This window comes from Mastigoproctus giganteus, chromosome 6, assembly GCF_048544385.1.
Source record: "Mastigoproctus giganteus isolate SK-2022 chromosome 6, ASM4854438v1, whole genome shotgun sequence".
Classification (NCBI taxonomy): domain Eukaryota; kingdom Metazoa; phylum Arthropoda; class Arachnida; order Uropygi; family Thelyphonidae; genus Mastigoproctus; species Mastigoproctus giganteus.
In genome coordinates, this window is record NC_143580.1 from 232,984,974 (window position 1) to 233,011,543 (window position 26,570).

The following is a 26,570-nucleotide window of genomic DNA, read 5'->3' on the forward strand; positions in this document are numbered from 1 at the left end:
AAGGGTTGACCGGAACTTAGCTCTAGAGACTAAACATGGGTTCCACCACTTCAAGCCTCCAATAAGCAAAGTGGTGGTATTTCACCGGTTGATGAGTCATCTACCACCTAGTACTGCCTGGTAATATAGAAGGGCGGCGTTCCTCCATGTGGTGTGGGCGCCATACCTCAACCCCTGCTTACGTTGGTTTACACGTTGGTGGTCACCCACCATGTACTTGTGCATGGAGATTATACCCAGGATTACTAAAAGTCCCACCATCGTGAAGGTGCAAGCAGAGGATTTGGTTGTCACAGACCGTCCGCACTTCGCCGAAATTGGGTCCACTTGACTTGAGTGTCACCCAAATATCAGTTCCATCAGCGTTTTAGACTCCCAGGTGGCAAGTACAGCTTGTCTGGCATATCTGAGAGAATGTCTGTGACAACCTCAAGGACCATATGTCATTACATATGTAATTATGATCAAGGCATACAAAGGCATTTGATTTATAGCAATAGCTACTGGCAGAAAAAAACCATTGTTCATGAAAATCATCTATGCATTCAAAAGCAAAAAGACACTGGTAAGATTTACTGTAAAGGTTGGTAAATATGTAATTTTTGGCATCACATAATTTAGCTTTTAGTGCTACAGGGAAGCATTATCCTTAGATGCAGCTAGAAATTGAGGAAATTTTATAGATTTAGTGAAATTAATTTCTGAATGTGATCCAGTCCTGCATTAGCATTTTCCATTGTATAAATGAAAATGAATTCTGGGATCAATATTTAAGTCATGAAATACAGAATAAGCTGCTAGAGTTAATGGTAAATAAAGTCAAGCAGACAGCAGTGAACAAAATCAAATACATTGAGTATTTTTCCATGTTGTTCGATTGTACTAATGGTTTTGGCCATGTGGAGCAGATGTCTATGCTTCATTGATGCAGAAGTTTTCTTTTAGTCAGCAGGTGACTAGTCACCTGTGTGGTGATCTGATTGAGGTGTTTAAGGCTTTGAATGGTTTGAGTAAGCTCAGTGCTGATGGGATTCTTCTTTTTGCTCAGATTACTGACTTGAGAGGCATTAATTCAAATTGAGGAAAGATAGTTGCAGGATAGTTGCGGAAATTGCCTTTAACCAGCAAGTGATTGATTGCTGGAGCAAATTTCCATCTGTTGTTGTGGAAGTTGATAGCTTAAATAAATTCAAGGAAGAACTAGACAAACGTTTGGAGGGAATGGATAAGTGAAATGATAAGTTTTTTTTTTTTTTTTTTTTTTGGCCGATGCTTATAAGCTTGCTTTCTTGCATCATGTCACTACTAATGCTAGTCTCAACTGGTGCTTAATCACTAAACCTAAAGAAATTCAAAAACAACAGCTCCCAGTGCATGGCTGGTCTGTACCATTTACAAACCCTCTACTTGCAAACCAAGCTCCAACTATATACAGTGTAATGCTCTCATGAATGCATAATATTCAAATATTTATTTTACCTCTGTAATGTGTATCGATACCTTTGAAAAAAAAAAAAAAAATGACTATGCAGTATGTTGGCTGGTACACTCAAATGCCAGTTTATTGCATTTTCTAGATAAATCGAATGCTGGATTATTGGATTTTTACTGTAGAAAAATTGTAAAAATTCTAAAACTTGAAGTAGCTCAAATATCTAGACAGACGAGTATTTGAGCTTATCATCTGCTAAACAAACTGAGAAAGTACCTTATGTGTAAATGTCCAGTATTTTGTAATTAAGTAACTTTTATGAGATATAATTTTATAAGTTTGTTAGTTTAATTTTGGTTACATTCAGTTAATTTCTCAAGTTTTAATAAATTTTGTAACCATTTGTTTTTTTCTAAAGCCGAGCTGTATTCTTTAATTCTTTATTATTCTCACATAGGCAGAATAACAGTTTCTACTGTTTCAATAAAATTTCAGTTTCTATTGACAGATGAATGTAACAAATTGTGCATTGAAATTTTATGAAGTAACTTGTTTTTTTTTTTAAATATACCTTTCAATTGTTTGGATATGAAAGATGCTTTCATCTAAAAGAAAAAAGATGATAAATGCTGACAATCAAATTTAAAGTATAAGTTGTAGATTATTATTTTGAATAAACTTTCAGTTTAGTTCCATTATATTTTAGACTATTATTTCTTACTGTCTGCTTCCTTGCAACAAAATTTTTTTTTTTAATGCCAAACTTTTCCATCCATATTTTTATGGAAATCATCCAGCAAGCTTATTTACTTTTAAGTAATTGATACAAAACCAATAGCTGTCTGGTTTTTCTAAGGAGGTTACCTAGCAGACTACTTCCTATGGAGGGCCTCACTAATTCTTCTCGCCCAGGATTTGCTATGTTGCCACAGTTGGCATGGGAGTGCAGTGACACATGCATTTGAGTTGACTTTTGTTTGAGACTGCATGGCTGCCGAATATTGACTGTATTCATTATAAAATGGTTAGTTTTAAACTCTTCGGACCTAATGCTGTAGTATAAATAGACATTTCTTTTAATATTGCACTAATGTTGACTTTAGCTCCAACTTTGAGTATTGTTATCAGGACAAAAATTTTGATGGCTGATGTCTTCTAACTTTGCTTCGGACCTAATGCTGTAGTATAAATAGACATTTCTTTTAATGTTGACTTTAGCTCCAACTTTGAGTATTGTTATCAGGACAAAAATTTTGATGGCTGATGTCTTCTAACTTTGCTAATAAACTTGCACTTTAAGATTTCAAAACAAATGTGAAGTGTCTGATTTATTTAATTTGGAGTATTCATTTCACATAATGCCCTTTACACCATATTTTCATAAAATGTTAATTAAAAAAATTTTTATATTAGTTTTATAATTTAAAATTTTATAATTATGGAAACTATATAGAAAAACAAAATAATAATAATATATGAATATAAAGTGACGAATGAACCTTATCATATACAATATCTAGCTGACATGCGATTTAAAACAAAACAAACTCCAAACCCCAAACCAAAAAATTAATAGGCATATTACCATATAGCAGAGGTGTAATGTATATGTATACCTGCCAACTCTTCCCATTTAGTCAGAAATTTTCTGATAATCAGGTGTCGTCTGGTTTTCTTAAACTTAAGGCATTTTGTGTTGTTTATGTGTTTAAACCCACTAAATATTTTTCATTTTTATATCAAATGGAATAAAGTTTAAGTACAATAATCTTTAGCTATATTACATTTTAGGCTAAATACAGTCATAACCCTTGTAAATTTGAAATTATAAATTGTGAAACTGTATAATTCTCCTTCCCTCGTTAAATATGTACCTTATATTATAGTAACTTTTGTTGTTGTTTTTAATCTTGGTTAGGCTACACTTAATGTGATTGCGGATGTTCATAAGTGGCCAGAATGGATGCCCATGTCACATCTTCATAAACTATGCATTAAAATGTTTGAAGATATTCACCTTCAAAGTGATCCTTTTATGCATTGTGATCAGCTTGTTATACCTTCAGAAAATTCCAAGCATATTCCAGTAATGTACAGGTGAGATATGACTCAGTGTTTAATGTATTGAAAGTTAATTATGTATAACAGTTTACCTACCTGTGTTACTTTTTTTTTACATAATTTAACTATGCATGAGGAAACTAGGTTTATGTTTTATTCAAACAAACAAAAATTTATGTTTGAATATTACAGAATAGAGTTAGAGTTAGGCAAACTTTGTTAGGCTTTTATGGATGTTTAATATTTATATGTGATGTAGTGTTATTAGTCATCATTCCTAAGTTATTGGTGATGTTGAGAGCAGGTCTGTTTTAAGTAAAACCCATGAGTTTTAGGAAATTAGAAAAGCTGTGATCAAATTTTGACAAAAGAAGAAAATACTAAAGCAGTTCGTGAGAATGTTTTTGATGCCTCTGATCCTTTTGCATTTTTAATTAAAATTTTGGACCATGCAGTTTAAATGGGCAAGCAAATCAGTTGAGGATGACTCTTGGACAGGATATGAGCAATCTCTGAATGACTCTGAGCAGTGGCTATTTGTGAATGCAAGAACTCCAGGAATTTTTGATATAATTGAGAATTTAGTCATATGTAGCAAAATAGTAAAATTGCTTTTGCTAAGTGACCAGTGGTTATGCCACTAAGTGCTGATGGCATTTTTCCACTTCTTCTTCATGCTTGTGGTCCATGGTCCAGATCTTACCTACTTTGTGTCACCATTTTTAAACTCTTTTATTCCACTGGTGTTTTTCCTTTTGCACCTAAGTTTGTTTATATCCAGCCAGGTCCTAAAAATAGTAAAATTCTTCTCTTCTAATTATCTTTTAATTGCACTTGTCCAAAGTAATTATTTCTGAAGTAATAGAGAAATCTGTCAATCACTATCACTATTTCAAAATCTTCCCTCTGATCAATTGATCATCAGTGTAGATTCCCTCAATGTCAGTCCACTAGTGAAATTTTGATTGTTACTCATGTTTGGACAGATTCCATGGAGAAGTTTGGCGAATCTTCAGTAGTTGTTCTTGACATTTCTATGGCTTTTAATTGTGTTTGACATAAAGACCTTCTAAACAAGCTTCCACCTTGTGGTTTGTCTTCAATTTGATGTAGTTGAGTAACCAGTTTTCTTTCCGACTGCTCATTGTAGGTGATGGTAGATAGTCTTCTGTCTTCCCCAACATTTTCCTTCCCATTATTTTTCTCCTGTATATTAATGACCTTCTTCGTGCTGACTGGAAATTCCACATAGCTTTTCCACTGATAGCACATTGCATTCTGCCTTCCAGTTTGAGAATGCTGTTTGTGCTCTACACAGATTGTCTCTTGAATATATGCCACTAATTCTTTAAATGCAAATCTTCAAGTAATTCTCCTGTGAGGGTGAGGAAAACTTGGTTAAGTTCAATGCTTCTAAAACTCAGTCCTGTCTTATTTTTTTGCATAAAAGATTCTGTTGCTCTCATTCTCATATTCAATAATCCTCAGACTTCTAGACAAGATCACATATCTCAATTGAGGATAGCCCTGACTTCTAACCTTTTTTAGCATAAGCAATATCACAAAGTTCTCTTCCTCAGCATTGAAAAAAATGTTTTCTTTTTTCACTTTTAGTATTAGTTTTCTTCTAAACAGCTACCCATCTATGCAAAACTGACATCTGTCTTACCATGGAATGTTGTTCCCACATCTAGGGTGCCTCCCACCTAGAACCTCATTCAAAACAGATAGTCTAGGCTAGAGGTGGCCAACCTTTTCTTGCAGCATGCCATATATTTTGTTGGAAATGCATCATGTGCCACTTAATCCTGTAGCCATCAGAATCAATACCCTTTTACAATAACTACAATTCATATTTACTCCTCCCCACCCCAAAAGGGGTGGGGAGGAGTAAATATGAATTGTAGTTCCTGTCACATTGTCTTAATTTCTGGCAATAGAAGTGTGCTTGGTTTAATTTCTGATTTTTCAAATAGGTTGTACAGTTTTTGCATTATTATTATTATTATTATTATTTATTTATTTTTTTAATGCGACACATGCTGTGGATTGGCCGCTCCTGGTCTCTAGGCACTAAGGATAATTAATGATCCATCTGTTGCAAACTCTCTCAGCTCTATAGATATTCAATTTCTGCTGCATGCTTTTTCTGTAGATATTTTCATGTGCACTGTTCTTCTGAATTGCCATCTGTAATTTCACTTCTCTCTTCTAAATCAAAAAAAATAAAATAAAATAATAATAATAAATAAATAAATAAAATAATTAAAAAAACCTAAAGTAAAATTAATTAATTAAAAAATTTAATTAACACCCATTCATTGTTCAACTCAAAACTCAGAAAGCAAACTTTTCCCCTTCTTCCTATATCCCTTCTGCTTGTGCCCTTTTGAACATTTTTCTTTTGTATGTATTCTCTGAAAATTATAGTCTATGGAAGTTCTATAATTTGTGGAAGTTCTTGTTGACATTGGTCTGGTCAAGACCAATGTCAACAAGTCTCTTTCATCTTCTCAATCTTTAATCCAGGGGGTGCCAACGTTTTATGGCTGAGGGGATACCAAAACAGATAAAATGCTGAAGGTAGCCTGCCTTATGGGTTCTAGCAGGCAGGTCATGGGCTGCAAGAACAGTTCTTTTCCATTAATTATGCATTCAAAATAGGACTTCATTTCTGTTGAAACAATTATATTTATAGTTTTAATTTTTTATTTAATAATTACATATTAAATATTTAATTTTCCATAAATAATAAATATTAAATATTTATGGAAACCCAACACTATTAACACTGTTATTTTGTGACACTATTAACATTCTTATTACAGATGTATCGTATTTCCTCATGTATAAGATGCTCCCATGTATAAGACGCACCTTAATTTTGGGGTCCGAAATTTGAAAAAAAATGTATTACATAAAGTTATTGAACTCAAGTTTTATTCATCATAAAATTCATACAACTCCTCATAACTTTAATTCAGCACTGTACGAAAATCTTTTCTGAGCCATTTCTGGGCAGAACGTGGCAAAACGTAACCTAATATACCAGTAACAAGTGCGAAACAATGAGCGCAAAGACAACAAGTGCGAAAAAGCGGGAAATGCAAGTAAAAAAATCTACAACCACTGTATAAGACGCACCCAAATTTTTCGAAAAAGGTGCGTCTTATACATGGGGAAATACTGTAATGTAACAATATTGTAAAATACTGAAGAAGATACATAAAACATCACAAGAAAGCAATGCAAAAAATTAGAATATTACTAAAAATGAATATTTTTCAAAGTCAGTGTATTTTGTGAAACTATTTTTAAGCTTTGAGGTGGGAGAGCATAATACTTAGAGCTGCCTACATGGCTATGGGCCATACTCACAGGGTTCTAGATTGGACTAAAGTACAGGTAACCCTCATATAACACGGTAGTTTGGTTCCTACAAAATCTTGTAATGTGAAACCATGTTGTACAGGACTAAGAACCAATACAAAAAGGGGGGGTTACATTCCAAAAGCTAACAAAAAATACGGCATTTTTTTTTTTTTTATAACTATCAGAAATTTAATTTTTATAGTAGTAATTACTTAATATTTTAACTTTATTTTATAATAGTAGTAACTTAAACAGTAATAACTGAGCAAACGTCTTACCTTACAAACTGTGATACTTATATTGTCAGATAATGTACCTTCATTTAATTTTCTTCCTCTTCATTACTGCTAAGCACAATCTCTTCTGCAGCATCTAGATTTTGTGTACCTTCTGCTCTCTTTAAAAGTTATGAACTGCACGCTTCAAAGACACAATTTTTTATAATCTCAAACAAGCACAAGTTCAATAGCACAGAACCTATACAGTGGGACCCCCCACTTTAAATGATATGTGAAAATCAGAAGAATATTTTCCAGTTAGCAAAATATAAATGAATTTACGTTTATGTACATAGCTTAATTAATATGTACTGTAATATGTACATACTAATTGATATTTCTCTTCACTGACTTTTTTATTTTTTTTTTGTTGTAAAATTAAAAACAGTAAAAATGATAAGCAATTAATAACAAAGAACATGGCACGCACAAGTTGCAACAAACACGATACGCACAAGTGTGAGTTGTTGTTGTTGTTATTTTGGTTTTTAGGAGCATTAACAACTAAGGCCATATTGCTCCGGGGATATGTGGTGGTCATTCCATGACCTTTCCGCATCCTCTGTATTTTGGTCGTCACGAGCTCGAACCCCGGTCTAATCAAGAAGCTTGTGCTCCGCACTGCTGCTCCTGCCCACCTTGCTACAGAGGCACCCCAAGCGAGAGATATGGAGTAATGAGTTTCTGAAAATATGTTTGTTTTTTATATGATTGAATATTTCATGGAAGGGGAAACACATTTCACCGTAATAACGTGAAAACCCACAGAATTCCAGCTATTGGTACTATAGCAAATTCAAGAAGATCAAGTTTACTACCCATTTATAATTGATTACACTAACAGAAAAGCCCAATAAACTGGAAAGTGCAAATTCTTTTTATTGTTTTATGGTAATGACTCCAGAAATTTTTCTTTAGAAAAATACCACAAAGCCGATAACAACTAGCAAGTCAACAGCAGGGATTCACAAAAAGAATGGAAACATTGAGAATTATATCTAACACAATATGTAGCAGGGTTCTCCCAGCACAAAAGCTCAAAAACACCATGTTATGGGACATTTCCCGCAATTCTAAAACTGTGTAAGAGCGAGACCGTGTTGTAGAAGTACCGTGTTATATGAGGGTTGCCTGTACTGTAACCTTTTATGTTTGGTTTATCATTGAAAATAAATAAAAAGAAAATGTCTTAAATAATTAAGTTTTTTTTTAAATTTTATTATTATTTTAAGCCACATTACTAGGTTAGAAATACCATTGTTTGCCCATTATTGTGCCAAATTAGGGTGATATGCCAAACTCCATATAAGTTAAACTAAGAGTGATATTAAAGTGCTTAAAGCTGCTATTTATTTTCAGATTTGGACATTTACAAAGAAATGATGTTGGTTGGATTCTTCAGTGGCATGTTAGAAAACTTGAATGGTATTTCTTCTTGGCTCAGCCAGCAGGAAAAGATGGTAAGTTAATTCTGACTGGAAATTCATTATTTAATATAGAGAGTAGTTGATATATGAATCCAGTTGACATGGATGGACAGTGCAATGTTGAGTCAGTTTGGTGTGACATAAGCACTGGGAAAGCATAGTTGTGAGTAGGAGTCCTTAATGACTCTGATGAGTATAATGAACAACTGTACAGAGAAATAGAGTGGACCAATAAATCAGAATGTCTTATAATGGGGGATTTTAACTTCCCAGATATGCTTGGAACTTGTGAGTTGGTCACTTTAACCTAGTAAGACTTTTGTGGATTTATTGGATGATTGTTTTCTACAGCAGCATGTTCGAGAGACAATCAGAGGGAGTAATACTCATGATCTGATTATCAGCAGTGATTATTCATGCATTAAGAATCTGCAGATAAAGGAATAAAGGTAAATCCTGCATCAATACACTGATCACAGCGTATTGATGCAGGATTTACTTAAAGATGTAACTACCATCAGGGTAAATGGAAGGGTTTTTTGCTTTTGTGAAGGTGACTACAGTGGTCTCAGACAGTTTTTAAATTCTATACAGTAGGACCAACTGATGACTTTACAAAGGGCAAAAATTCTAAATGGGGGGCATTCAAGCAATTAATCTAAGAAGTTACTAGGCTTTTCATTCCAACTAAGAAATATTGTTCAAGGTCTAAATGGATGTCAAATGAACTAATGAGACTCAAGACAGAAAAAAATGCATGGAATGCATATAAAATATCAGGTGACACAGAAGCTTATGCTAGTCTGTAATCAAGTCACAAAGGCAGATTATGAGAAATCTTTGGCAAAGCATGCAAAGAAAAATAGCAAAGACTTCTTTACTTGTGTAAACTCTAGAAGGAAGATGATTAATCAGATTGGTCCACTTGATGTAAACTCTAGAAGGAAGATGATTAATCAGATTGGTCCACTTGATGTAAACTCTAGAAGGAAGGGGATGAATCAGATTGGTCCACTTGATATCAATGGTTCGACTGTTGATGATCTTGCTCAGATAGCTGACAAACTGAATAAGTATTTTACATCTACATTCACACATGAGGAGTTATTTAGGGAGGGAAATGCAAAAAGTTTATCAAACTCTATCAGGGAGATATTTTGTAATAACTGAGAGCAAAGTGGAGGAGAAATTGTTGAAGTTAAACATAAGAAAGGTGAGACCTATCCAGTTATATTAAAGGAGGTGGCAAAGGGAATAAAAAAACCCTTAGCCATAATTCTGAAAGTATTCTTGAATTCAGGGGAGCTGCCCACAGACTGGAGATGTGCAAATGTATTCCCTATTCACAAAGGGGTTTCAAAGGGTGACACAAGTAATTAGAGACCTGTTAGTTTAACTTCTGTTCTGAGAAGAATTATGATTATGGATTCACTGGTTAAAGAAGCATAGCAGGATCATCTAGACAAGAATGCAGTTATAGTTCAGACACAGCATGGATTTGTTAAGGGGAAGTCTTTTCTGGGCAATTTGATTGTATATATGATGTGGTCACAAAGGAATTGGATGCAAAATATAATTTTGATATCATATACTTGGGTTTCAAGAAAGCTTTTGATACTGTTGCACGTGGAAGCCTGCTGTACAAATTGCAGCACTATGGCATTAAGGGCAATTTGCTGCTATGGATAAAGGGATGGTTGAATGGGAGATGATAGAGAGTTGTAATCAATGGAAACTGCTCTTTGTGGATTAATGTTATTAGTGGAGTCCCCAGGGTTTGGTATTTTGCCCATTGTTGTTTTCTATATTTAATAATGATATTGATGAAGATATATCAGGCTTATTGTCCATGTTTACAGATGTACGAAGGAGGCAGGGTTGTTAATGACAGTAATGAAAGCATGCTACCGAAACAAGATCTAGAAAAGTTGAGCAGATGGACTGAGAGATGGCAACTGAAGTTTAACACTGACAAATGCAAGGTACTGCATATGGGTAGCAGTAACCCCAGAGTAACCTACCAACCATGTGGTACTAAACTCAGGGTAGTGGAGAATGAACAGGACCTGAGGGTAATTCTACAGTCAGATATGAAGTTTTCTGAGAAATGCAGATAGGCTGCCAGAGCAGTTCAGGGTTTTGTCAATGATACACAGGAATTTTGCTAGCAGGGGTAAGGAGGTGATTATCCCATTGTATAAGGCATTATATAAGGCAACAGTAAATTGGCCTGATGGCCAATTTGCTGTTATAATAGTTATAAATTAAATATTATACATACATTATTTTACTTAGGGCATGATCCTTTTGGATCCATTTTTGCTTGTATATTTATAACTTGGACAGAAGGAATTTCAGACATTAAGGCCAAATCCAAATTTTGCCGGTTAAATACTAAATTTGTATGATCTTATAGCTAAAGAAAAACATGTTGAAAAAACAATAAAATAAAAATAAAAGAGCAATTTGAAAAGGAATATAAAAGGGTTAGGGAAGAAATGGAAAATTACATTCATCCACTTGGCCATCTCCCCTCTACTTCGTCAGGGGCTTTGAATGGACAGATAGCCATACGAAATGATTGTCTCATGCATGCCCATTTTTGTATTCCCAATAACATTTTGTCTATTATTAATTACCTACTTTCAATTTTGGTAAATCTCAATTAATTGTGATATGTTACCAATAGTTGAATTTATTTTATGTTTGGTACTTACAGCAAACTGCGATTGGAACCCAAAGCCCAAGGGGTATGCATCAACATGCTAGCTTGGGGGGGGGGTACAAGGACTAATAGATTAACAGTAGCCACTGGCAGAGGTGAAAGTGATTTTTGCACTGCTTTTATTGGAATGAGCAGCAGCCTGGAAAACAGGATGCAGGATATTTCAGAGACTGCTGGGAGTCATTGCGGTACAAGTAAACACATGGGTTGTGTTAGGGTAGCTAAGATAGGAACATGTATACTTGCGTGTACACCAATGCTAGGAGTTTGGTAAATAAATTTGATGAATTTGAGATATTGCTCAAAATATCAAAGACAGATATTGTTGCAATATCAGAGACGTGGTGTCACACAGATATAAGGAATGCAGAACTGGAATTTGGGGAGTAAAATGTGTACAGAAAGGATAGACAGGATAGGAAGGGAGGAGAAGTTATGCTATTAGTTAAGAAACACATAAAATCCAAGGAAGTGAAGCCAGTCGTCATCGCTGGACAGTGCAGTGTCGAGTCAGTTTGGTGTGACATAAGCATTGGGAGATCAAAATTGAGAGTAGGAGTGTGTTATAGGCCGAATGACTCTGATCAGTATAATAAGAAACTGTACAGGGAAATAGAGTGGGCCAGTAAATCAGAGAGTCTTATAATGGGAGATTTTAATTTCCCAGATATTGACTGTAATTTGTGGGTTGGTCACTCACACACTAGCAAGGCTTTTGTGGATTTATTGGATGATTGTTTTCTACATCAGCATGTTTGGGAGGCAACTAGAGGGAGTAATACTCTTTATCTGATTATCAGTAGTGATTCTTCATGCATTAAGAATCTGCAGATAAAGGAAGCACTAGGTGGCAGTGATCATAGTGTGCTGAAGTGGGATTTACTCAAAGAGATAACTACCATCAGGGGTAAAGGGAAGGGTTTTTGCTTTCTTAAAGGCGACTACGATGGTCTGAGACAGTATTTAAATTCTATACAGTGGGACCAACTGATGATGTTACCAACAGCAAATTCAAAATTGGAAGCATTCAAAGAACTTATCTTGGAAGCTACGAGGCTTTACATACCAACTAAGAAATATTGTCCAAGGTTTAGGCCTAAATGGATGTCAGATGAACTAATGAGACATATGGCAGAGAACAAAAATGCATGGGATACATATAAATTAACATGTGACACAGAACCCTATTAAGCTGTTCTGTAACCAAGTTACAAAGGAGGTTAGGCAGACGAAAGCAGATTACGAGAAATCTTTGGCAAAGGATGCAAAGAAAAACAGCAAAGAGTTCTTTACTTATGTAAACTCTAGAAGGAAGGGGATGAATCAGATATGCCCACTTGATATCGATGGTTCAACTGTTGATGATCCTGCTCAGGTAGCTAACAAACTAAATGAATATTTTGCATCGACATTCACACATGAGGAGTTATTCAGCAAGGGGAATGCCAGAGGTGTATTCAACTCTAGCAGTAAGCTACAGAATCTTGAAATAACTGGGAGTAAAGTGGAGGAGAAACTGTTGAAGATAAACACAAGAAAGGCACCCGGGGTGGATGGGATCTATCCAGTTATATTAAAGGAGGCAGCAAAGGAAGTAAGCAAACCCTTAGCCATATTTATGAGAGCTTCCTTGGACTCAAGGGAGGTACCCATCATAGACTGGAGATGTGCAAATGTGACCCCAATTCACAAAGGAGGGTCAAAGGCTGACACAAGTAGTAGTAGTAGTAGTAATAGTAGTGGCATGTGATGCAAGAAAGCAAGTGTATGAGCTTATGCAGCATCAGCCAAAAAAAAAAAAAAAAATCACACCATTCCCTCCAAATGCCTGTCCAGTTTCTCCTTAAATTTATTCAAACTATCAACTTCCACAACGACAGATGGAAGTTTGTTCCATCAATTAACCACCCACTGGCTAAAGGCAAATTTTCGCACATCTATTCTACATGTGTCTTTTCTTAATTTGAATTTATGCTCCCTTATGTTCTTAATCTGAACAAGTGGAAGGATCCCATCAGAATTCAGCATGCTCAACCCATTGAAGGCCTTATCCACCTCAATCAGATCACTGTGCAGGTGCCTAGTCTCTAGCCACTGCAATTTGCAGAACTTTAGCCTTTCTTGTAAGAGGATCCCTTCATTCCCCTCACCAACCTTGTTGCCCTTCTCTGTACACGCTCAAGCAAATTGACATCCTAAAATGAGGCCTCCAGACCTGTATGCAGTACTCAAGGCGTGGCCTGACCATTGCCTTATACAGAGCGACAATCACCTCCTTTTCCCTGCTATCAAAATTCCTATATATCATTGACAAAACCCCATGACCTGCCCTGGCACCTGTCTGCACGGCTCAGAAAACTTCACATCTGACTGCACAATTAATACTTTTCTCTCAGGTTACTTCAACCAATATGCAGTACTTTGCATTTGTCAAGGTTAAACTTCAGTTGCCACTTCTTAGCCCATCTGCCCAAATTATCTAGATCCTGTTGCAGTAGCACATTTCCATTACTGTCATTAATAACCCTGCCAACCTTTGTATCATCTGCAAACTTCGACATTAAGCCTGATATACCTTCATCAATATCATTGATAAATATACAAAACAACAGTGGACCCAACACCAAACCCTGTGGGACGCCAGTAATAACATTAGTCCACGAAGAGCAGCACCCATTGATTACCACCCTCTGTCTTCTCCCACTTAACCATCCTTTTATCCAGTGTAGTAACTTACCCTTAATTTCATTCTGATCCAATTTGTACAATAGTCTTCCATGCGCAACAGTGTGAAAAGCTTTCCTGAAATCCAAATATATGATATCAAAATTATTTTTTTGCATCCAGTTCCTTTGTAACCACATCATAATACCCTATCGAATTTGTCAGACAAGACTTTCCCTTAACAAACCCATGCTGTGTCTTAATTATTGCTGCAGTCTTGTCTAGATGATCCTGCAATGCATCTTTAACCAGTGACTCCATTATTTTACCCGGAACAGAAGTTAAACTAACCAGTCTGTAATTACTCATGTCACCCTTCGATTCCCCTTTGTGAATTGGGGATACATTTGCACATCTGCAGTCCTTGGGAACCTCCCCTGAGTCCAATGATGCTCTCATAATTATGGCTAAGGGTTTGTTTAATTGCTTTGCCACCTCCTTTAATATAACTGGATAGATCCCATCCACCCCAGGTGCTTTTCTTATGTTTAACTTCAACAATTTCTCCTCCACTTTGCTCTCAGTTATTACAAAATCATTAAGTACCCTGCTACAATTTGATAACCTTCTGCCATTTTCAAACCTTAATAACTCCTCATGTGTGAATGTAGATGCAAAATACTCATTCAGTTTGTTTGCTATCTGAGCAGGATCATCAACAGTCGAACCGTCGATGTCAAGTGGACCAATCAGATTCATCTTCTTCCTTTTAGAATTTATATAAGTAAAATTCTTGCTGTTTTTCTTATCATCTTTTGCCAAAGATTTCTCGTAATCTGCCTTCGCCTGCCTAACCTCCTTTGTGACCTCATTACAGACTAGCTTATATCTGCCATAGGCTTCTGAGTCGCTTGATAATTTATATGCATCCCATGCATTTTTCTTCTCTCTTACGAGTCTCATTAGTTCATTTGATAACCATTTAGGCCTAAACCTTGAACAATATTTCTTAATAGGTATGAAACTTTTAGTAGCATCCACAATTAATTCCTTGAATCCTTCCCACATAGAATTTACTGTTGGTAACATTGTCAGTTGATCCTACTGTACAGAATTTAAAAACTGTCTGGAACGACTGTACTCACATTTACGGAAGCAAAAACCCTTTCCTTTCCCCTGATGGTAATTAAATCTTTAAGTAAATCCCACATCAGTACACTGTGATCAAGTAATTATAGACCTGTGAGTTTAACTTCTGTTCAAGGAAAATTAATGGAGCCATTGATTAAAGAAGCACAGCAGGATCATCTAGACAAGACTTCTGTTATAGCTCGGACACAGCATGGTTTTGTTAAGGGAAAGTCTTGCCTGACCAATTTGACTGGATACTATGATGGAGTCAAAAAAGAACTGGATGCAGGGAATAACTTTGATATTATATATTTGGATCTTAGAAAGGCATTTGATACTGTTGCACATGGAAGACTGCTGCACAAATTGGAGCAGTGTGGCATTGGAGGCAAATTGCTGCTATGGATATAGGGATGGTTGAGGGGGAGAAGACAGAGAGTAGTAATCAATGGACACTGCTCATCGTGGACTAATGTTATTAGTGGAGTCCCTCAGGGTTCAGTGTTGGGTCCATTATTGTTTTCTGTATTTATAAATGATATTGATGATGGTATATCAAGCTTAATGTCCAAGTTTGCAGGCGATACAAAGGTTGGCAGGGTTGTTAAGGACACTACTGATGCAACAGGATCTAGAAAGGTTGAGCAGATCGACTGAGAAGTGGCAAATGAAGTTTAACATTGACAAATGTAAAGTAATACATATGGGAAACAGCAACCCCAGAACAACGTATCAACTCTGTGGTACTACACTGACAGTGGTAGAGAATGAAAAGGACCTGGGGGTAATTGTGCAGGCAAATATGAAGTTCTCTGAGCAGTGTAGACTGGCTGCAAGAGTAGCTCATGGTGTCTTCTCAATGATATACAGGAATTTTTCTAAAGGGATAAGGAGGTGATTATTTCCTTGTACAAGGCAATGGTCAGGCCACACCTTGAGTACTGTATACAGGTCTGGAGGCCTCATTTCAAGAAGGATGTAGAGCTGCTGGAACGAGTACAGAGAAGGGCAACATGATTAGTGAATGGAACAAAGGGTTGCTCTTACGAAGAAAGGCTTAAATTTTGCAAATTACAGTGTCTAGGGACTAGGTACCGGTAAAAAGCCTTGAATGGTTTGAGCATACTTAATGCCGATGGGATTCTTCCTCTTGCTCAGAATAATCACCTGAGAGGGCATAAATTCAGATTGAGGAAAGACAGATGTAGGATAGATGTGCGGAAATTTGCTTTTAGCCAGCGGGTAGTTGGTTGGTGTAACAGACTTCCATCCCTTGTTGTGGAAGTTGATAGCCTAAATAAATTTAAGGCTCAGCTGGACAGGTATTTTGAATGGAGGGGTGAAATGGAAGTGGTTTTTTTTTTGGCTGATGCTGCATAAGCTTGCTTTCTTGCATCATATGCATCTACTAATGCTAAATGCTAATACAAAAATAAATTTGCCTACATGACTACAGGAATTCAAACTACATATTAACTACAGTTTAGTATATTAAAATTAAAAAAAAAAAAAAATCCTAAAAATTATTTCAAAAACTAACCTGCAATTAATTTCTTCAGAAATACGCAGCCACATGCTGTAGCCTCAATCACAGAATGACCTTTGGTGATTCTGGGATTGAGTTGATTCCTATGGTACTTTCGAATCAGTTTTTGACTTTTGGAAAATATATAATTAACTAGACTGAATCGAATAGTTGGGTGAAGCAGGTATATTTGTAATAATTTTGTTTGTGTCAAATAATATGCCAGAAAAAATATACTGGAAAATGATAAGTTTAAACTATTGAGGGAAATTTGTGGAGAAATTAATAGAGGAAAAAAGGAGGGAAGTGGGTACTTCTGCAGACTCAGTTACATCCTTCACTTGCCTCAGATTGGATGCTCTGGAGCAAACAACTCTTTCTATTTTATCACGCAGATTTATCAGTTGTTTGTTGGCCTATTCTGTGTCACTTTCTCTTGATACTTTTAACTGAAAATTGATGACATATGGCATCTTGTTAGAATCATTTCTGTTCAAAAGATTATTATACATCCATACAGGACCATCCATGGAAATTTTCAGCATGTATTATTATTCTGAGATATAGAATTGTAATACAGTATTCATATCTTATGTAATAATAACCATCATATACTTTCTTTAACTTAAGGCATTTGTTATTTTCCATTTAGGCTTGATTAAATCCTGATGATTTCAATAGAACCTTGAAATGTTACCTTATTTGTTTTTGATATTAGTATTGTAGTAGTTATTGTATTTTTCTTGTAACATGCTCAGTGAGAAACATTACTTTACATTAACTGGGTCTTATTCCTTCAATTTAATTTTCATAAAGAATTATTTAATATTCCTCTTTCAACATCTAACTAATAATTTTTTTTTCCCATATCCTATAGATAAAAAGTATAATCAGTGTCTTCTGACCATCATTTACAAAGGAAGTGTTTTGAATGTGAAAAATCCATCACTTTTAGGTCAGCTCTTGTGCAATATTAAAGATGCAGTTGAGATGGCTGGTATCAAAGTTCAATCATTTTATCCACTTCTATGTCCTGCCAGTAATATTCGGCATCAAGATAGAGACAGTTATGCGCTGCCTTATATTTTGCAAAGAAATAGTGATATTTATAATGTACATTACCACAAAGAAAGTCTCTGTGTTTTAACGTTAGTTCCTCTTTTCTACTCTGGACAAACGTGCCTTAGTTATTGGGGGTTTGGATTATCATGTCATGAAAAAATAACAGACAAAAAATTGCGTTTAGCATCAGGTAAGGATGGTGATGTTAGAAAGCAGAGAGTTAAGCAGAAAAGTTCTTTTGTGCTTTCCAGTTCTGAGGTAATAATTATTTATTTTTAGTCTCTTTTTTTTTTTTTTTTTTTTTTTTTTTGATAAGTGGTAATTTTGGAGAGATGCAAAGAGAAGTGGTCTCTTTCTCTTTTCATTGGCTTTTTAACATATATTTACTCAGAATTAAAGAATTATTATTAGAAATACACAGTTCATCGTGTGTATTCTGAACAATTTGAATCAAATTATGTTTAATGGGAAATTTGGAAAAAGTTACATAAATAAATGTTATTTTAACTGCAGTGTTGCCTCAAAGAGATGTACACACATTTTAGGAAATAAATAAAATTAATTAAAAACCTCAGAAATTATTATTACTGGGTGTGTGCAGAAGCAGTAATTTATGGCACATGGTGAACTAATGAAGACATTCAGATTGGCACCTATTTGCTTCTAGACAATGTAACTGCTTGAGATAGCTTTGCACACTTATTTAATTTCATCCTTTAATTGTGGAAGTGTGGGTGGTTTTCTGCTTCACTATCAGATATCCCCACAAATAGCAGTTGAGTGAGGTTCATCAAGTGAATGTGGAAGATGAATGTGTTGACATTTTCCATCTGCCTGTCCACCGATCTGTGAAATGATTATCATGGTGATAATGTGTAGGTGTTCCATCCTGTTGGTAAACCACTTCATCCCTATACATCTCATAAATGGTGGGCACAGTGAATACATTAAAATAATTATTGGTGATATGTTAGGGTACATATCACCAGTACTTGTCCCCACAAAAAAATACAGCCCAACAGTTTCCTTGGATGAACCACCACTTTTTAACTCCTGGTAAATTTGTTCTTTTTCCCTTCTCTACATGAATGTTTGGATTACCAGGGGATCAATAAACAAATAGTTTTTTCAGTTTACTGCTTCATTGGAATGTTGTCTCATCCAACCAAACAATCTTGTTCAAAAATCTTGCATCCTTGTCCATCTTTGCTTTAAATCTACATTCACCCATCAGGAGTTATTCAGAGAGGGGAATGCCAGAGGTGAGTTAAACTCTGGCAGTGAACTAGATGATATTGTAATAACTGAGAGGAAAGTGGAGGAGAAATTGTTGAAGATAAACATAAAAAAGGCACCCGGGGTGGACGGGATCTATCCAGTTATATTAAAGGAGGCAGCAAAGGAAGTAAGCAAACCCTTAGCCATAATTATGAGAGCTTCTTTGGACTCAGGGGAGGTACCTGTGGACTGGAGATGTGCAAATGTAACCCCAATTCACAAAGGAGGATCAAAGGGCGACACAAGTAATTATAGACCTTTAGTTTAACTTCTGTTTCAGGAAAATTAATGGAGGCACTGGTTAAAGAAGCACTGCAGGATCATCTAGACAAGACTTCAGTTATAGCTCAGACACAGCATGGTTTTGTTAAGGGAAAGTCTTGCCTGACCAATTTGATTGGATACTATGATGTGGTCACAAAGGAACTGGATGCAGGGAATAACTTCGATATCATATATTTAGATCTTAGAAAGGCTTTTGATACTGTTGCACCTGGAAGACTGCTGAACAAATTGAAGCAGTGTGACATTGGAGGCAAATTGCTGCTATGGATAAAGGGATGGTTGAGTGGGAGAAGACAGAGAGTGGTAATCAATGGACACTGCTTATCGTGGACTAATGTTATTAGTGGATTCCCTTAGGGTTCAGTGTTGGGTCCATTATTGTTTTCTGTATTTATAAATGATTTTGATGATGGTATATCAAGCTTAATGTCCAAGTTTACAGACGATACGAAGGTTGACAGGGTTGTTAAAGACACTGCTGACAGTACGCTGCTGCAACAGGATCTATGAAAGTTGAGTAGATGGTCTGAGAGGTGGCAAATGAAGTTTAACATTAACAAATGTAAAGTGCTACATATGGGAAGCAGCAACCCCAGAGTGACGTATCAACTATGTGGTACTACACTGACAGTGGTAGAGAATAAAAAGGACCTGGGGGTAATTGTGCAGGCAGATATGAAGTTTTCTGAGCAGTGCAGATGGTCTTCAAGAGTAGCTCATAGTGTCTTGTCAATGATAGGGATAAGGAGGTGATTATCCCCTTGTACAAGGCAATGGTCAGGCCATACCTTGAGTACTGTATGCAGGTCTGGAGGCCTCATTTTAAGAAGGATGTAGAGCTGTTGGAACGAGTACAGAGAAGGGCAACAAGATTAGTGAATGAACAAAGGGTTGCTCTTACGAAGAAAGGCTTAAATTTTGCAAATTACAGTGTCTGGAGACTAGGCACCTGCAAGGTGAACTGATTGAGGTGTATAAAGTGTTGAATGGTTTGAGCATGCTCAATGCTGATGGGATTCTTCCTCTTGCTCAGAATAATCACCTGAGAGGGCATAAATTCAAATTGAGGAAAGACAGATGTAGAATAGATGTGCGGAAGTTTGCCTTGAGCCATCGGGTAGTTGGTTGGTGGAAAAGATTTCCATCCTTTGTTGTGGAAGTTGATAGCCCAAATAAATTTAAGGCTGAGCTGGACAGGTATTTGGAATGAACGGAGGGGTGAAATGGGAGCGGGTTTTTTTATTTATTTATTTATTTTTTTGGCTGATGCTGCATAAACTTGCTTTCTTGCATTATATGCCTCTACTAATGCTAAACCCTTGCATCTTTTATCTAAATAAAAGATGCAACAGTTTAAATCAAAGATCGAGAAGGATGCTAGATTTTTGAACAAGATGTTGCATCTTAATTCTTTTAATGATCATTATTCACATCTTTTGGCAATTCTGTCACATAAGATTTCCACTTAGGTGCCAAGCTCTTTTGAGAATGCAGTGTACACTTGCTCTGCTGATTCCAGGCCAACAAGCAACTTTCCTCTATATTTTTTAGGTGATCATGCAGACTACTGTACCATCGTACTGCAACATTATCAATATCATTTTCCTGGTTCATTTGATGAGCAGAGTCACCCAGATATTTGTTTTCTCAAATCTTGTTCGATACCAACTATCTCAAATTTATCACGAATTCTTTGTGATGATCGGTTTGTGGCAAATTCACATCTCCACTCTCTTTGAATGTCAAACTTATTCTTGGATTTCCAATATCACTTTAAAATTTAACTGCGTCATTTGAACATCAAATGTCCAACCACCATAAACAACATGGTGGATAAACATTTGGGTATCATTTTGGATGCATTATGGGTATTATCTTCACTCACGTTTTAACAAATAATATCTTTTATCAGCAAATACACATGAACCTAAGATGAAAAAATTAAAGTTCACTTATAAATACATGATTAAATGTTTATGATGAAATCTCTCTCTCTCTCTCTCTCTCTCTCTCTCTCTCTCTCTCTCTCTCTCCCCTCTTCCCCATCTCATTCTTCCACCTCACTCTGGGGTTATTGCAATTAAAGATGCAAAATTTAAAACTTATACTTGTGGTCTCCAAAATAATCTGTTGTTGTGGAAGTTGATAGTTTAAATAAAATCAAGGGAGAACTGGACAAACTTTTGAGCGAATGGATGGTGAAATGGGAAGATTTTTTTTTCCTGATGCTGCATAAGCTTGCTTTCTTGCATCATATGCCTCTACTAATGCTAATAACATTGTATTTCATGGTAGAGATGGAACTGTTGCACAGGCAAAAGTAAAACCGAAAAGTTTGGTAAATGTGGAGTTGTATTGTTGCAAATATTTGTTCATATTGGCTGGGGGTGTTTTTTTTTTAAATACAGGCAACCCCCGTATAAAGCGGTACTTTTACAACACGGTTTTGCTCTAACACAAGAAGAATATCTAAGGCTAGTGAGCCACTGGACATTGGTTGAAGGTATCAAACGGCAAATGGAAGCTTTCAAAGAAGGGTTTGAGTCTGTGTTTGCGCTTTCACAGCTTCAAATTTTTTTTCCTGATGAGGTATGAATTATTTTAATTTGGCTGTTTTGCATAAGTTGCCTAAAACCAGTTTTTATCTATAAGTATACAGTAGTGCTAATGTAATGTTTGAATTGGCATTTTGCACAGGTTATCTTTATCAAAATACTTAAAATTAAAGTGTGCCTCACCTGCGAAAAGTTTGGAATCTATTAATTGCTAATAACAAATAATCTAAAAAAAAATTGTTTCGCAGATACTTTCTATTCTGCTTCTACAGTAATTCTACAATGACTGCAAAAAATGAATTCCTATAACCATGCATGTTTCCTTACATAACCCCAGGGGCTCACATCTGGTGAGTATGGGCTTGGGATACCCATGGTCCTGAGCTGGATATCATCATTCTTCTTTTTCTTGGTGATTCCCTTCTGCTTCTCTCTCTCTCTCTCTCTCTCTCTCTCTCAGGGTAATTCAAATTTTTTTTTTTTTTTTTTTTTATCTGGTGCAGCATAAGCTTTAGGCTTCCTAGCACCATATGGCTAATAATAATAATCACTTGAAAGTCTACTAGCTCCAAACAGAATTAATAGATAGAAAGTTCCCAACTGAATTATGGGAAGCATTAAGTTAATTTTTAAATTAGATATAATTGTATTTGGAGAACCAATTTGTCATTCAGGAATGCAATTCAGATAACAATTATTATTTATTTATTTTTATTTATTATTATTATTTATTTATTTATTATTTTTTTTTCAATCAAATTGAAACATGGAATTTGCAAATGAAATATAACATTTCCATTACTTCTCATTATCATTAAAGGTAAAGAAATGGGTATTTTGCAGGTCATTTCTGTCAGTTTCAGTGTGAAAACCTATAAGACGCTATTATGAAAGAATAAAGAATTGTATAGTACAGGACCATTATATTGTGCAATTTTCTGTACAGTACAGTGGTTTTTGTACATTTGTTGTACTGTACTGTATAGGACCACTGTACAGTAGCCCTTGGTTAAAGAACTGACAAGCACACAAGGAAGCATAAAATGTAACAAATTATCCCAAGACATTCTTGGCACGTTAATAATTCCTCCTTCCAGTGCTGATTATCATCAGAGAATATTCAGCCAAGTGAAAAAAAACAAACTGAATTCAGATCTTCTCATTCTGATTAGCATTAGCATTAGTAGAGGCATATGATGCAAGAAAGCAAGCTTATTCAGCATCAGCCAAAAAAAAAAAAAAAAAACACCACTCCCATTTCACCCCTCCGTTCGTTCGAAGTACCTGTCCAGTTGAGCTTTAAATTTGTTTAGGCTATCAACTTCAACAACAAGTGATGGAAGTCGGTTCCACCAACCAACCACCCGCTGGCCAAAGGCAAATTTCCGCACATCTATCCGACATCCGTCCTTCCTCAATTTGAATTTATGCCCTCTGAGGTGATTATTCTGAGCAAGATGAAGAATCCCATTGGCATTGAGCATGCTCAAACCATTCAAAGCCTTATACACCTCTATCAGATCACCTCGCCGGTGCCTAGTTTCCAGACTCTGTAATTTGCAAAACTTAAGCCTTTCTTCGTAAGAACAACCCTTTGTTCCATTCACTAATCTTGTTGCCCTTCTCTGTACCCGTTCCAGCAGCTCTACATCCTTCTTGAAATGAGGCCTCCAGACCTGTATACAATACTCAAGATGTGGCCTAACCATTGCCTTATACAAGGGAATAATCACCTCCTTATCCCTGCTAGAAAAATTCCTGTATATCATTGATGCATTGGAAATGCTCTTGACAGCCAAGTCTGAACAGCAGTGCTGCTGTTATAAACAAAACTTACTTGACATTTCTGAAAAAGGTGTAAATCTGCTACAGTATCTTTCTTGAAGTAATCATAATCAGTTCATGTCTAAAAGACAATTCATATAAATCCTATGGCTGTATTTTAATATAAAATCTGTATTTTGTCAGTGAAATTTAATAGTGGAATGTGGACTTTTAAGGGATTTTTTTTTTTTTTTTTTTTTTTGCCCCAAAAAATCTTGTTTTTCTTCTCTCTTCAAATACTTAATCTCCACCTTTTCAAAATTTGGCAGTTGTATTTTTATCTGACATGAAAAATTCATTCAAGACTTCCATAGAAAACTGCTGGCAAGTTATGTGGCAGAAAATTACCATAAAGAAGCAAGATAGCACACTAAAACAAACCATCTAGCACTACAAACTAGGCATTGGTTACTTCAGTAATCTGATAAAATTCATGTGCCAGACATGTGCAAAGCATTAATTAATGCTCAGGATAGACCAACAACAACAATAACAGCATTATACCCTCATGGTGCCCAAGGAAAAATGGAATTTGGGGGCTCTATATAAAGGAAAAAACTAATAAAGAACATTTTCAATTTCATTTTATTGTGACAGCAAAACAAATTATATGACATAATAAAAATATCTAATCCAGAAGAATAATTCAGAAATAATACATACACTTAAACTAATAAGTATTTTTATACTAAAGGCAGTTCTCTCTTTACGAATTCCCGGGTTTAAGAGTTTTTTTTCCCAAGTATCAACAAAATCGAAAATATGAACATTAATTGCAAAAAATTAATGTTGAACATTTATAAATACCGCATTCCAAACCACATGTGTAGCTATACAATACAGTGTACCCTGCTTTACGATATTAATCAGTTCCAGAGACACCATCGTATTGTTAAAATATCGTAATGTGAATCCAATAACACATTGTTTTTTGGTAATTTGTTTTAAGATCTCGGAAGCTGAAATTTTTGCTGTATAACTAAGCTATTTATCTCTCTAAAATGTCATTTTTAAGGTCACAAGCATGACCTTAAGGCCATATAAGAGGTCGTGAGCATGGTTTGAAAATTGTATTAGTTACCAATTCAAATCATTAAAATGCACTACACTTTCATCGTTATCATATGTTCCGTTATAAGAATTAATTTTTTAAACACCTTTGTGATATTTTTCTAAAGCACATTTCTGTAAGTCACGACCATAAAACAATAAAAACAATTTGCACTTTCTGGTTTATTGGGCTTTTCTGTTACTGCAAGCAATTATAAACAGGTAGTAAACTCGATGTTATTGCTATTTGGTTTTTAGGAGCATTAGCAACTAAGGCCATATTGCTTCGGGGTGATATGCGGTGGTCATTCCCCGACCTTTCCGCATCCTCCAATGTTATTGCATTTGCAAAAATACTGATAACTGGAATTGTGTGGTTTTTTTTATGTTATTATGGTGAAATATGTTTCCCCTTTACCGAAATCTTCAATCATATAAAAAACAAATAAATTTTCAGAACCCTTCTCTTCATTCTTTTTTTTTTTTTTTTTAAGCTTCGTAAACTTGTTACTCCACCCAAATCATATTAGTTGCATCTTCAAATAGGCCTATGAGGTTGGGAGAATTCATATTCACAAGCAATTAAATTGATACACCAACTGTATTGTATTGAAATAATAATTTAATACTGCAAAATGTACATAACATAGATATTTATAATTAAAACTATTTACAATAAAATAAAATAAGAGCAATAAAAGTATTATGAAACGTTAAAATATGTTAAAATACTTTAAAAGACTTAAAATACCGGATACCAAAGCTTTCAGAGGCATCCTCCTCCTTTCTCAACAGTGTTAGTTGCAATTTGTGTGTGCCGTTAAAAAATGCTTATGCATGAAATTTATAATTAAATGAGAAGATTATCTTAGAAACAAACGCCTCTTGAAACATTTCTGAAGAATACGACTCCTTGTGCAATAAACCAACGAGTGCCAAGCCAATAATGAGTTATCAAAGAGAGTGCATTTAGTCGATGATGATGAAGAATAAACATTCTTTAACATTTGTCGTAAATAATTTCTCTATTATTATAATTTGCTTGATTTTACAGGCTATGTTTTCATTTCTTTCGATAAATCAATCATTGTTTAAACATAAACTAATTAGCTAACTAATTTCATTGTTGAGAACATAACCCCTTTTTTTAACCTTATGTCTATGGGAAATAAATTCCCGCTTTACAAGCGTGCGCTAGGAACAAATTAACTCGTAAAGTCGAGAACTACCTTTACTTTATATGGACTTTTGGGGCTGAGTAATTGTATATCAGTTCATTATAATCAGTCCTGTTTGTAATATCATTCTCAATACAAATTATTGCCAAATTACTTAATTTTTCCTGTCCAAGTGAATTTCTAATAAAATTCTTAACTCTTAAGCACAGAGAACAATCGTTCTGCTGATGCATTCGAAACAGGAATTGACAAAAATATTTTTAAAATTATGTCCACATTAGGAAAAGTTGATATTAGTCCTTGAATTGCTTCGTACATTAAAGTAGGTGAAAATTAATTTTCATTTTTTGCAAAATGTATAAAATGTGTTAATTCTTCTTTAAAAACATTAGTGTCAATGTCATCTGAATAAGTATTTATTAAATTAATAATACAATTGTCATATTCTCTGTGATAAATTGCGGCAATCCTTGCACAACACGGTAGTTATATACAATTTGTATTATATAACACGGTTAGAGAATTTTGATAAACATTGCATAACAGGGTATTTTGAAGCCTTTGTGCTGGGAAAACCCTGCTATTTTGTTGGATGTAATTTTGCAACGTTTCCACTCTTTTTGATTCCCTGCTGTTGACTTGCTAGTCAAAAAAATTATTGAGAAATCCTTGTATTTTATTAAATTCCCATGTTACGTTCTGTGCTATTGAACTTGTGGAAAA

General features: G+C 35.2%; 1 protein-coding gene across 1 annotated transcript in view; it reads left to right on the top strand.

The window, feature by feature from the left end:
* Window positions 1-26,570, top strand: part of LOC150085088 (uncharacterized) — a 159,301-nt gene that overhangs the window by 48,590 nt on the left and 84,141 nt on the right. Inside the window, exons 4-6 of the mRNA XM_090376459.1 lie at window positions 3,351-3,529; window positions 8,503-8,603; window positions 17,493-17,935. Of these exons, the coding sequence (XP_090232585.1) occupies window positions 3,351-3,529; window positions 8,503-8,603; window positions 17,493-17,935 (723 nt within the window). The remainder of the gene's footprint in view (window positions 1-3,350; window positions 3,530-8,502; window positions 8,604-17,492; window positions 17,936-26,570) is intronic.